Source organism: Idiotropiscis lumnitzeri, chromosome 7, assembly GCF_059441095.1.
Source record: "Idiotropiscis lumnitzeri isolate Australia: NSW breed Sydney's pygmy pipehorse chromosome 7, RoL_Ilum_1.0, whole genome shotgun sequence".
NCBI classification, from domain to species: domain Eukaryota; kingdom Metazoa; phylum Chordata; class Actinopteri; order Syngnathiformes; family Syngnathidae; genus Idiotropiscis; species Idiotropiscis lumnitzeri.
Window position 1 is genome coordinate 18,002,469 of NC_142397.1, and position 13,146 is coordinate 18,015,614.

At 38.8% G+C, this 13,146-nt stretch overlaps 1 protein-coding gene across 1 annotated transcript; it reads right to left on the reverse strand.

Annotated features, from left to right (window-relative positions):
- Positions 1-498: 498 nt before the first annotated feature.
- serpine2 (serpin peptidase inhibitor, clade E (nexin, plasminogen activator inhibitor type 1), member 2) lies at positions 499-13,146 on the reverse strand. Its single transcript, XM_088300671.1, has 9 exons — positions 12,933-13,146; positions 9,039-9,316; positions 8,718-8,945; positions 7,958-8,155; positions 2,405-2,603; positions 2,220-2,317; positions 1,356-1,442; positions 1,169-1,252; positions 499-991 (listed from the first exon to the last, which is right to left on the reverse strand). Exons 2-9 carry the CDS (start codon positions 9,298-9,300, stop codon positions 954-956), a joined length of 1,194 nt encoding a protein of 397 aa, XP_088156797.1. The 5' UTR covers positions 9,301-9,316; positions 12,933-13,146; the 3' UTR covers positions 499-953.

The following is a 13,146-nucleotide window of genomic DNA, read 5'->3' on the forward strand; positions in this document are numbered from 1 at the left end:
AGGCTTTATCAAATGCTCTTTAAAGTTTACAAGTTTTGTAAATCAGTAAGAAATATTTCGTAACTGCCTGTCCACTGAATGAGATGCTCCATGTATTCGTTATGCTTCAGTTCAAGAATGAATAACCCAATTTGGATGAGGCTACCCAAAAAAAACAAAAGAAAAACAGGAATGTGTGGTACTGCCACTAAAAACTCTTCTTTCTGCAGATTTGTTTTCTCACTGTTGGGAAAATATCAACCTAATAAATATTTGATGATAGGCGTTAATATTATATTGATGCGGCCATGCTAGGCATTAAGAATGGAATATGGCGAAATAAACTAATCCAAAATCTGATCCATAATTCGGAAAATATATTTACAATAATACTAAATAAGACAATCAAACTCTGAACAGATGGGATCTATTATTCACATTCAAAAGGATGGATCACAATTTTTCAAAGGGTGTTTAAAAACCTTGTCATATGCAACACGTTATGAACAAGAAAATCAGTTTTAGCGGTTTATAAATGGGAATTTATTGCTCCCAAATAAAGAATTACAACAGAAACCTTCTCAGTGAAGGAAAACAATCTTAAAACACTGCATGCATGACCTCGACCTCAAGAATGGAAATGCATTGACATAACTTAAGAACGACTGGAGTGCATCTACTGAAATGGACAAAATAAAATACAAATCATTAGTAAACCTTTTATGATACTCCAGAGTTAATAAAATACACAAATGGCATTCAAAGTTCGTTAAAAACAAATTCAACATGTTAAAAAAAATAAAAAGCTGGGGAGAAAAAAAAAAACTTAAGGCATATCATGCATTTGTGAAAATGACTAACAAAAGGCAATAAAAACATCTACAGCTGAATTGTGTATGCTTGTCTGTGTGCACGCAAGCAATTCCTGTCATTCCACAATACCACTAGGGGGAGCTGCACAGCAGAAACTGGCTTCAGGGCTGGTTGATTTGGCCCATAAAGAGGATTGTACCTGAGGACAAGGTGGAGGATATTTCTTGAGGAAGTGACAAGAGCAATAATATGTATGATGGGTTTATCTACAAGGTACATAATGTACCTCACTTAAATGCCTATGAGCACTTTTAATGCAATCTAGCTACAAGATGATTAACATATTTGAAGATGCGGAAAAAAAAAAAATCTGTACCAGTTGGGTTATGGCGGATGAGGAAGAGGAAAGGTTTGTCCACCAACACCCAAGGAGGAGAGGACCGAGCCATCAAAATTGCAGCTGAACATGATAAAAAAAAAAAAACATTACAAATTCATATTCAATATATTCTATACAGTATTTTTATCAAATAAATGCACAGCAGTTTCACCAAAACACTGACCAGTGGCAGCTGATGCTTTTGTTCCATCTTCATTCACCACAATTTTGGCTTTCTGGAGGGCCTTAGAGACGTAGATATTTTCTGAACCTAAGACAACACACACACACACATTAAATCCGGAAGTACACAAATTTGTACTTGACCCTTTTTTGCCGGTCAGTCACCCGCCCGAGATGTCGGTACCGTTCCGGCCCCGACACACCGGCCTCATTCATAAAAACTGCCGGGACCCGACCACAAAAAAACAAAAAAAAAACGGCCGTGCGTGGCGCCGTTGCGGGAGATGCTAACAGCGGTTTATTCAAACATCATTAGCTGTCTAATTACCTTATCATAGGCTTATTATGGTCTTATTTGTCTTGTTATTCTTATTTCTTCTTTTCCACGAACGTGCCCAATGCAAGTACGTACGCACTGTTGGTGTTATAGGGATTTAGGGGTGTTATAGGGATTGTGGTATTGCCCCCGCCCCCACTTACTAATAAGTAGGAGTTAATCTTCAAAGGCACTGTACTGTAATTTGCTACATTAACTGTATATATTTTTAGTAGGCCACAAATACAAAAAGTTATTGTGCAGATTTCAAATGTGAAGAAATAACAAGAGAAAGAATCACATCTCATGTTGTAAAATTTTACACCACTGGGTGGCAATAGTGTAGTTAAGCATCATCTATCAAGGGCGAGGGGAAGTGGTTTTCTTTCACACTGGACATCGAAACACATTACATTGGTCTGACAAGCTCTCAGCAGTAAACCGCCAACATTCCCTTCATATTTTCAAGCCTTGCTCATGTCTAACAAAATCTGCTGTACATAAAAGACATCATTTATTTGGAATGGGATTGACGGTGCTTTCACTCACTCAGGTGCCTGAAGTCTGCTTTGTCCTGATGGAACATGTCTCGAATACCCAGCACAGATAAGGGGGCCTTTAAATCCACCTCAACATCCGCAGTAAACCTAGAGACACACAAATATCCACACATGATTTGCCATATTCAGAGGAGCAGGCTGGAACAGTGACTTGAGTGTATTTGTGTATTTTACCTGGGAAGAAGTAGGTGCACTTTCTGCATGTGCATCAGTTTTTTCCAACTCTGCACTGTGGCGGTGTTGATATGTGGGATAACGTGGGACAGAGACGCATTCTCCTCAGTGGGGAGAACAATCAGCATGCTGGTCGTGTTGCCATGATAGGGAAGCTCGATCACCTTATATGTAACATGCTGAGGAGTGGTGGCTATGCCTGGTGGAAGAAAGTTTTAGAAAATTTATTCGGATTTACTTAGACATGAACACATGAGGCACCAGAAAAAAAAATCTTATAGTCGTATACAGTATATAATGTATACTACGCAGAGTACAAGACAAATTTACAATGTATAACTCACAACATAGAGGTGAAAACTCATTTAACGTATTCACGTGAGAAGCAAGAACGTGGGCCCCCACTTTTTAATATGAACATACTTTTAATGTATAAACCCAATTCCAAGGATGTTGGGACGTCTTAAACATTACAAAAAACAGACTACAATGATTTGCAAATCATGTTCAACCTTTACTTAATTGCATACACACCAAAGGTCTTTAAAGTTCAAACCGATAAACAACCGTTTTTAGGAAATAATCATCATTAACGTAAAATTTTATGGCTGCAATTCGTTCCAAAAAAGCTGGGACAGTCATGTTTACCACTGCGTTACGTCACATTTTCTTTTAACAACATTCAATAAATGTTTGGGAACTGAGGACACTAATTGTTGAAACTTTGTCTGTGAATTTTTTTCCCCTTGTGCTTGTTCAACAGTCCGGGGCCGCCGTTGTTGTATTTTACACTTCATAACGCGTCACACATTTTCAATGAGAGACAGGTCTGGACTGCTGGCAGGTCAGTGTAATAGCTGAACTCTTTTACTATGAAGCCACACTGTTGGAACATCCAGAATGTAGTTTGGCATTTTCTTGGCAAAAAAAAACCCAGGTGCGTTCGTTTAAAAGACAGTTTGGATGGCAGCATATGTGTCTCCAAAACCTGAATGTACACTTTAGCAAAAATGGTGCCTTCAACAGATGTGAAAATTACCCATGCCACTGGCACTAACATAGCCCCATATCATTGCAGATGCTGGCTTTTGAACTTTGTGGCTCAATAAAAGTCCAGATGGTTCTTTCCGTTTGGTTCGGACACAACGTCCACAATTTCCAAAAACAATTTTAAATGTGGACTCGTCATACCACAAAAAAAACTTTTCCACTTTGCATCAGTCCATCTTCGATGAACTCGGTCCCAGAGAAGCCGTCAGCGTTTCTGGTTGTCGTTGATAAATTCCTTTTGCTCTGCATAGGAGGCTGTTAAAGGATTTAGCGCCAAACTGTATTTACTGACATTGTTTTTCTGAAGTGTTTCGGAGTGCATGTGGTGATATGCTTTACACATTGATTCTGTTTTTATTTGCTTAACAACGTTCAAACAACATTTGAACTGGGTTTGCAAAACAGATAGATAAATTATTTCACCCACTATTTCTTTACTGTACTCTTGCGTGTGAGTCGGCAGGATTTGAACCGTGTACAACAGCTGCAGGCATTATATATTTTGCAAACGCTGATCATTTGTTGGCGTCTACCATGCCCCGTAAGTAATGCTGGGTGAATGCAAACAAAGGTTTGAGTGAACTATTTATTCAGAACACTGCAGGATGGTTTATTTGAAGCTTGGTTTTGAACAAATTTATTTTTGGGTTCTCATGTTACGCGCCTGGACCATACCCAATTAAAGATGTCTATCACACTCAGCAGCATAAAAAAATACCAACTAGAACGAAAATGTATAATTCTAAAAAAATGTGCGAGGACCTAAATCCTTCAAATATAGAATGGAAAGAGTTGCAAATGAATGATAATAAGCACGATTGACAACTTCACAAATGGTCCGTATGTTCAACAGTCACAATCAACACTGACAGAGAGCACTTCAAGTACCAAGACTTTTGATTAACCAGGTTGCTAGTTAATCATTTACCTGTCCAAATTCCTAAAAAGACACTTTAAATAAGTAAATAAAAAAAGATTGAGCCTATGAAAAAAAGAAATGTGTTGTTGAATGTGACGTAGTGCAAACTTTGGGTGCAGCCAAGGAAAAACGTTGAATGCAACAGTGCAAAGTTAGTCTAGAGCCTTTCAACCACGCACTTTTAAAGGGATTAAACTCAATTCATGGTCAGTTGTTTCAACGATTGAAAAACAGTTCCGGGAGAATAAATCCACTACAATTTATTGAGCTCTAGACATTACATGCGACTTAGGGGGAGAAGGTTTTTTTTTTTTCCTCAGACAGCTATTGAGATATGTTTACCAGCAAAAACTGGTGTGGAGAAAAACGACACCCAAACAATGATGATGACGAGCCAACATTGTTTTTTAATTTTTGGCTTGACCAGAATAAAGCTAGCTAGATGGCGACATGTGTTTGGACAGGTGCAGAAATTATGGGAAATTCCAGTAGATAGCCCGTAGGATTTGTTCACAAGTTAATGGTATTGTCAAACGTAGAATTACATACAGTTTGAGCTCTTTGCGGGGGAATAATCGAATTGTTCCGTGCTTATTGTGCGGCATGACTTCCACCAAAACACATGTGCCCAGTGTCAGAATTTTTAGTGACAGGGAGGAGGGCATAGGAACAAAACAAAGCTCCAATCAACATGATGCAATCAGTCTGGAGCGCAAGAAGATAAAAGAGCAACTGTTGTCCAGATGCTGCGTTGGAGGAAGTAACATAATAAGTGGCTTGCTCTGTCAATAAACTGAGTTGTGACTTTTTATTTCAGGTTCATTATCCTTAAACTGTGATGACAAAATTAAGATGTCGCATCATGTCAGACTAAAAAGAAATTCATTCCTTAGTTTGGCAAACATCTTGTCATGGTCAAATATCACAGGTGGGGAGACTAACTGACTGCAACCTTTAACCACTGTGTCCCGTCACTTTGTGGATACACCACCGGTATTAATATGTAGTTTATCCACACGTGAGTATTCAAATTATTCAGCTCTAATATTTACAAAGAGGGATTGAATCCAAAAAGGAGAAGAGGATAGTTGCTTGCAAGCTTCTTTAAGAATGACCTTACCAAAGAGTTTCTGTGAGTGATATGAATATAAATTTATGATATTCATTGAAAACAAATATATTAAAACTATCAGCATATGGTGACATTTGTTCTTTGACCCTTTGTAACCTCTCACTGACATTTTAAATGATGTCTTTTCTTCTGCTCAAGCATTTAGCTGCAAAGTGAAAAATATGCACCATCAACCAGATATGAATGTAACACTTGGCCATATGTGCAGGTACAACCACAGCAACACCAATTTCAAAATGATTGTTATACACAACTTTTGATCCCTTCAATTCATCATACAGTCAGGTCGGTCCATAAATGACAATTACAAATAAATGTATATTAATGATTTCGTCTTATTATTACTTATTCGTCTTGGCTGCCAGGATGGCCGAGTGGTCTAAGGCGCCGCGTTCAGGACCCAGTCTCCCCAGGAGGCCTGGGTTCGAAACTCGAATTTCCCCATTGTGGGACTAATAAAGGGAATATTATTATTATTATTATTATTATTAAAAAATACTTGGACATAGGCAAATATAGAGTTGCTTAAATCACTTTCTCCTGAGTCAACTATAGCCTGAACTCGGTTCATGATGCTCATGGAGAAAATACCTTGGTTCTGTTACAACAACTCAACACAAGCGGGAGAAATGGGCAACTCATGCGTCAAAAGGCAAAAACTGAGTCTTCATTATGGATTCCATGAAATCCGTGTGTGCCCTCGCACCGGGGACAGCACAGCACACCCTTTCCCCTGCACATCAACTGAAACATTAGCTCGATACAACCGAAAACTTCCTCAAGCATTAATACAAAGTGCCAAAGGGACAAAGTAGCTAATCACATCTCCCACAAGCATTTGGACATCTCTAAGAAGGGCTCATCAAATGCATAAAAACAAAAATCAGGAATTATTCACCACACAATACAACAAATGTAAATTTGTAAAAAAGAAACAAGCTAAATCTAGCCAGGAGGTAGCGCAAGTCCCTCCAATAGTGGGCAAAGGTCACATGATGGGCGCGTGTCTTTCATGCAACCAGAGCTGGATTGGTGTGACAAACATGTCATGGCCTTTTTATCAGTTTGTACGAGCAACCCATGCTAAAGACAACAAGAGCACAATTTTGCTTATGCATTTGTAACTGGGAAGTTAAGTCCTCACACCATGCACAGTCATGGTTGCATAAAACAAAATTCACATTATCAAGAACAAACACACAACACATACGCAACACACGCGAGCCTGTGAAAAGCAAAGGTTTTCTAAGCTAAGTTTGACAAGCTACATCATCTTTTTCTTTGCCATTGCGTACCTTGCCTCCCATGCACTGATTTGCATTTGCTGGCTAAGAGAAATCAGAATGATTGTCAGCGACACCACTTTTTCATTTATTCAAATAAAATCTAAAAAGCAAAATTAGACACAAAAATCTCTTAATTCTTCACAATACTAAACACAGCTTTTTATTCTAGGTTTGTTCCCTCCTCCACCATCAACGTGATGAGCAGGATTCTGGACACTTATGCATTTCACTTTGTGAAATATTTTTAATTCGTCAGAGTTTAGCCTCGCCCATCAGATAAATAAATATCCATCTATCTCATTAGTAAATTAATTAATGACACATTTATTAATTTCATTATATTAATTTAATTTAATTAAGAAATTAAATATTTTACTAAACACTGATTTAACTATTTAATGATGCTTTTATTCATTTATCTGGTTTATTTAATTCCATAATGAATGAATTAATGAGAACTTTAAACATTTCACTGCATTTTTATTTTAAATTTTGCCATTTTCAGTCCTCCATACCACCAGCCCATGTTGCTGACTTGTTGTGGTGTTAAGGAAATGATTTTGACAATCACGACCTGAAAGAACCAAGTGATATGACGTTCATGCTAGACATCCTTCCGGGCATGGATGGAGGGAGTAGGGGAAAAAAAAAAAAAAACACTTACCCTGCTTACCCTGATGTTGCAGTAATTATTTGTCCGTTTGCAATAATAATACATTCTATTTCCATCAAAAATGTTGCAGTTGTAAATGTCCAAACAAGAAAGTGCGCTCGTTCAGTCACTGAATCCTTCACGAAGGGAAAAGTATCTCACTGATTTTTTTCGGGAACGACAATACGGGCGCAGTGCGTTCAGTAAAATCCCTCCTTCATCTGACGCAGGCTGCTGATTGGTCGCTAAGAATGACGACATGCATGTGGTTGAGCTCAAATGAACTGAGGAAAGAATGCAGCACTTGAAGAAGTGATCCAATTCACTCAGGTTCACTGAAAACGTGTTTTTGAATGAATCAGTGGCGAATGACCCAACACTAAGTTATTCGCAACGCTACACAACTGCAGCAAATTCAGCATGTTGCAGAGTCCATGATATAATGTCCATAATGACCACAATCACAAATGTGATTGATTTAGTAACGGAAAAATAACTGATCACCATGACTTACCAATGTTGAAGATTGATAGCTGGGACATCATAGGAACTTTAAATATTTTGCCATCGCCTCCAGTGAAGGGCCTCATCTTGGTGTTCTCAGGCTGGAAGCGGTACTTCCATAAGCCTTTGAAGTAGATGGAGTTAATTATGACCAAGCGGGTCAGGGCAGAATCCAGCATGTCTGCTTTGATCAGGCTTGTGATGTGACCTGGATGAATATTTAACAGAAGCATTATTAGAAATGACTGCGTGAAAAACATGTTTCAAACAAAATCTACATATTAAAAAGGGTCGCATTATGGGGAAAAAAATTATATAAACGTTCTTAAAAAATTGCTGATACATTCAATGGACGTATTTCTGGTAAAATGTCATACGGGATTGCCCTTTCCGGCATAGGCACAGGCATCAGTGATTCGAAGCATTTTTTTTTTACTTCAAAGAAATTTGATCAATTGTCAACGACTTGGGGTATTTTGATTGGGTGATTGTATTAGTGTCGTTCCGTGTATTTGTCATGACAATGAAGAAGTGAGAGGACAGTACATGGCGCCATCACTGCTATGTGCCTGTCCAGATACACAAGTTCTTCACTGTGTGACTGCGCCAAGCTGAGCAGCGGAGGCAATGGCTTGTTAAAATTCAAAGTAATAATGCATCCGTCAACCAAAAAGGGCGCAGTTTATAATAAGACATGTCCAACACAGAAGGTGTTGTTAAAAAAAATAAGCCTGACGGATGGATCTGCTGCAATTCATAACATGACCTACGTCTGGTTTTGTTGCTGACCCAGGCATTGATCTTATCCGCTGCCCTTTGGGGGTCACTGAAGTCCATGCTCCTGCTCTCAGCCTGGAAGTTTGCTTTGTTGGCATCAACAAAGCTCTTTTGCATGGGGAAGCCCTTTTGGCTGAATATGCCGTTGGCGATGACAACGGCATCCTGGTTGGCCTTAGAGGTCAAGGCTTTGTGCAGTTTCTTCAACACTCTGTAAGGTCCTGCGCAAATAAAAAAAAAATATATCCCAAACACATTTCATAATCTTTTCTCACAACTTCTCTCAGAAACTCTTAGACTTAAAGTACACCAACCGTTTTTCTTGTAGCGGAGAGCACTGACAATTTGCTTGCGGGTTTCTCCATGACCTCCCGGTAGCAACATGCCAAGGACAGACGCCACTCCATGAGGTGAAAGGACCACATTATCCAGGGGCTTGGAGCGGACAACTTGCTGAAACACCTGAGTACCAAGATCTGTCCCCCGTTCACCGTAAATAGCAACTTGGGACAGTGCACTTGTATGACAAAACAGGGTCACCAGTGCATACAGAACCAGCAATTCCAGGTACCTCATTTTGACTTAACAGCACCTAGACAGAAACGCATATAGTATGTGGAATAGACCAGCACAGACTTTCAACCTGCACTTGAGAATTACAAAGTGGGCTTATGCTGGACGACTGGGTAGCACGATGGCCTCACAGAGCAGAGGTCGTGGGTTTGATTCCGGCTCCGGCCTTCCTGTGTGGAGTTTGCATGATCTCCCCTTGCCTGTGTGGATTTCCTCCGGGTACTCTGGTTTCCTCCCACAGTCCAAAAACATGCATGGCAGGTTGATTGGACACTCTAAATTGCCCCTAGTTAAGAGTGTGAGCACGGATGGTTGTTCGTCTATGTGCGAGCACATGCTGTGTGAAAAAGTATTTGCCCTTTTGTCAAATTCATGCATTGTTTCCTCACTTTAATGTTGAAGATAATCCATCCTTTATCCAACCAATATCCAAGCTGGTTATCCTCACGAGGGTTGCAGGTGTGCGACCGCACCTATCCCAGCCAAGGGAAGGTTAGTAGGCAGGCCATAACCTTAACTGGTTGCCAGCCAATCGCAGGGCACACAAAGACAAACAACCATCCACGCTCACACCCATACCTATCGACAATTTAAAGTTTTCAATTAACCTTCCATGCCTGTTTTTGGAATGTGGAAGGAAACCGGAGTAGAAAACCCACGCAGGCACAGTGAGAACATGTGAACTCCACATTGCAAGGCTGGAGCTCGGGATCGAACCCTGCACCTTTGGACTGTGAAACGGACGTACTAAATAGTCAGCCACCATTCCACGTTTAAGATAATCAAACATGTAAATATTAGAGAAAGATAACCCAAGTAAATTAAGAATGCAGTTTTTAAATTGTGATTTTATTTACTCAAGAAAAGAAAATACAAAAAACTACCAGGCCCGAAATAGAAAAGAACTCACCCCTTTAGCCTACTAACTTGTTTGGCCACGCTGAGGCTCATCAGTAACAATCCTGTATGTCAATATTTTGGCCCAACTTCCCTTACATAATTCTTTTAATTCAGCAACATTGGAAGGTTTTTGAGCATCAACAGCTATTTAAAGGTTATGCCCAAATCAGATTCAAATCGGGACTTGCAAGTCACAGAAAGTCATCCAGATCCTGAAGTAGCAGTGTATGTGTGTTACATTGCTATAAAGTTCAACTTTCATTTTGACAGTCCATGAAATGTTCTCCCAAAAGTCTTGAGAATTATTCAGATAAGTTATGCCAAAAGTAAGACGAGCGTTTTTGTTTTCTTTGGTCAGCAGAGGTTTTCGCCTTTTAACTTAACCATAGATGTCCTTTTAGCCCAGTCTCTTCTTCACGATTGAGCAGTGGTCTTCAATTCTTTTCAAGGGCCGTCCAGTGTCCTGCCTGTGTTCCATCTCTCCCAGCTGGAACATACCTGATTCAAATGATTAGGATCGTTATCTAGCTACTGCAGACCTTGCTGGTTATCTGATCATTGGATTCGGGTGGGTTTCAGCAGGGAGAGATGGAAAACAGGCAGGACACCGACCCTCAAACAGGCTTGAGGATCCCTGCTAGAGTCATGAATCTTAAAGGGACAGTTGATTCAGCTGAAGATTGGAACTTGTATAATAGGTACGCATGTAAAAATGGCATCAGTACTAGATTATTTTCGACATTTTGCGGAGATGAAACTGAAAGAGATGAGATGTGTGGGGGGTGGATTTATTAGACATATTTAAGGACACGTACAATTCTAACATAGAGGGAAACATTATATCCTACTTATATAGGGGCCTATTTAATCTTAAATCACACTCTACATCTTATATTAAAAATAAGTGGGAAATAGAAGCTGAGCAACGTATATCAGAAAAGGAATGGACAATGTTATGGAGATATCAATGGAAATGTACCAGCTCACTGTACTGGAGAGAATTTGCTTGGAAAGGGTTGGTGAGATATTTTATTACACCAATTCAAAACACCCATTATGATACCAAGTCTCCAGTTTGCAGGAGAAATTGTGGTAGTTGCGCTGCAAATCACGACCATATTTTCTGGGACTGTCCCACTATTAAAATATTTTGGAATGATATTCATAAAGCATTACAGGAAATATTTAAATGGTAAATGCCTCTGGAGAGTACTTGGACTTGTTCCACAGCAATGGGTAAAAAAGGACTAAATACTGGCTGGCATGCTGTTGGTGGCTGGAAAAAAGGCCCTCACTAGGAAATGGTTAACGCAAGAAAGTCCGACACTACAAGGATGGACGGATATTACAATGGACATTTACAAAATGGAAAAGATAACAGCATGAAATTTGTTGAGGTCCTTCACTTTGCCATGGACTGGTGTAAGAAGTCCTGTTTGAACATTTTTATAGTAACCTTTGTGGGAAGATCTTTTTTGCTTAACATGAGTAATGATTTAAAGATTTGACTGAACTTGAAAACATCAGGTGGTGCACCCAAATATCATGTGGGGTGAAGAAGCCATTTTCAATCTCAGATAGATAATTGACCCATTTAAAATACTTTTGGTATTATTTTGAGTATTTTTGTCATTTCAGTCATTTTGCTAATATTTGAGAAACACTGGATATTTATCCTTTAAGCAATATATGTTAAGAAATAAATATGAGCATGCCATTTGACTTTGGTACTTAGCATTCATTAGATTTACTCTTTTTAATGTATCTTACCACTCTAAAGAAAGGGGGGGGAAAGAGGCTGCCTGTCAATGGTGAACTTGTAGCAAGTGTGAAGTACCTTGTTGCCTTGTATGGAGAAAAATCTGAGATCTTTGCACCTTCACAAAGACAATTTTGCAGGGAATAAAAAAAAAAAACTACCAAAACAAACTTTGATTAACCAAACACTGCTTTGTTCAATTTGGTATATTTTACCGTTTATATTGTTACCTCTTACCATTGCACAGGAACTTGGAGACAAAACCACCCACAAAGCAGATTTATCCCCAAATGTAATAAACTAAATAAATAAATGAAACTCATGTCAATGATTACAATGATATAATTGTGACCTTATGAAAATCCTCTCAGAACACATTGCATATCTTAGTGAGTTATTAAAGAAAACAAACAAGATATCTAACAAAAAAAAAAAAGCAAATATTTATGACAAACACTAAATATATATTTAATGTTTGTGGAATTAATCATTAATCGTTACATTCATCATGGGATTACGGGGGAAATATGTCAATTAACTACATTTACGATTGACAGAATACTTACTCTTACCATTTGAAATTGTTTTAGTTTAGTTTTTTGCCTGGGTCATTTCATATGTAATGTCAGGTGACGGTGCAACCTATTTCAACCAGTAAATAGAACTCTTTAATATATATATATATATATATATATATATATATATATATATTCTGGTTGATGCGGTGTGCGAGTCTCAGCCAAAAAATAAAGATCAATACTCTCCTCACGTCATGTACTTTTAGAGTAAAAAACAAACGCACAATGAAAGTCAAACGAACATACTATGAATTTAACGGCTTCGCTTAGGCAGTTCTACAGAGCACTTTTGACAAAACATCACTAAAGTGCAATGACAGCTAATGACTAAAATAACGGACTTTAGCCAGGTGCAACCTTGTAAAATTAACCAGTTTTCCAAAACGACGTTAACTTACTGTGACGCATAGACGCGTGTTCCTCTTGCACCACAGGTGAAACTGCAACTTTCTCCGCCAAAAATCTCAACGTCTCTCGGTCGTACAAATAATATCATACACATAGGAGGCTAACATCTAAAACTATCATCATTCCAAGAAATCGCAAGTCGAAAGTGAAGAGCGGCGTTTTAATACTACTTTAACGGATTCAACTCCTCCTCTAAACCAAGTG

What these genes read in the sequence shown, in the direction of transcription:
- serpine2 (XM_088300671.1), bottom strand. Translation starts at nt 9,300, where the DNA reads ATGAGGTACCTGGAATTGCTGGTTCTGTATGCACTGGTGACCCTGTTT. An exon ending in GGTCAGCAACAAAACCAGAC is followed by an intron (nt 8,156 to 8,717) that starts GTAGGTCATGTT and finishes ATATTCATCCAG; the next exon opens with GTCACATCACAAGCCTGATC. An exon ending in CATCCGCCATAACCCAACTG is followed by an intron (nt 992 to 1,168) that starts GTACAGATTTTT and finishes CCTTGTCCTCAG; the next exon opens with GTACAATCCTCTTTATGGGC.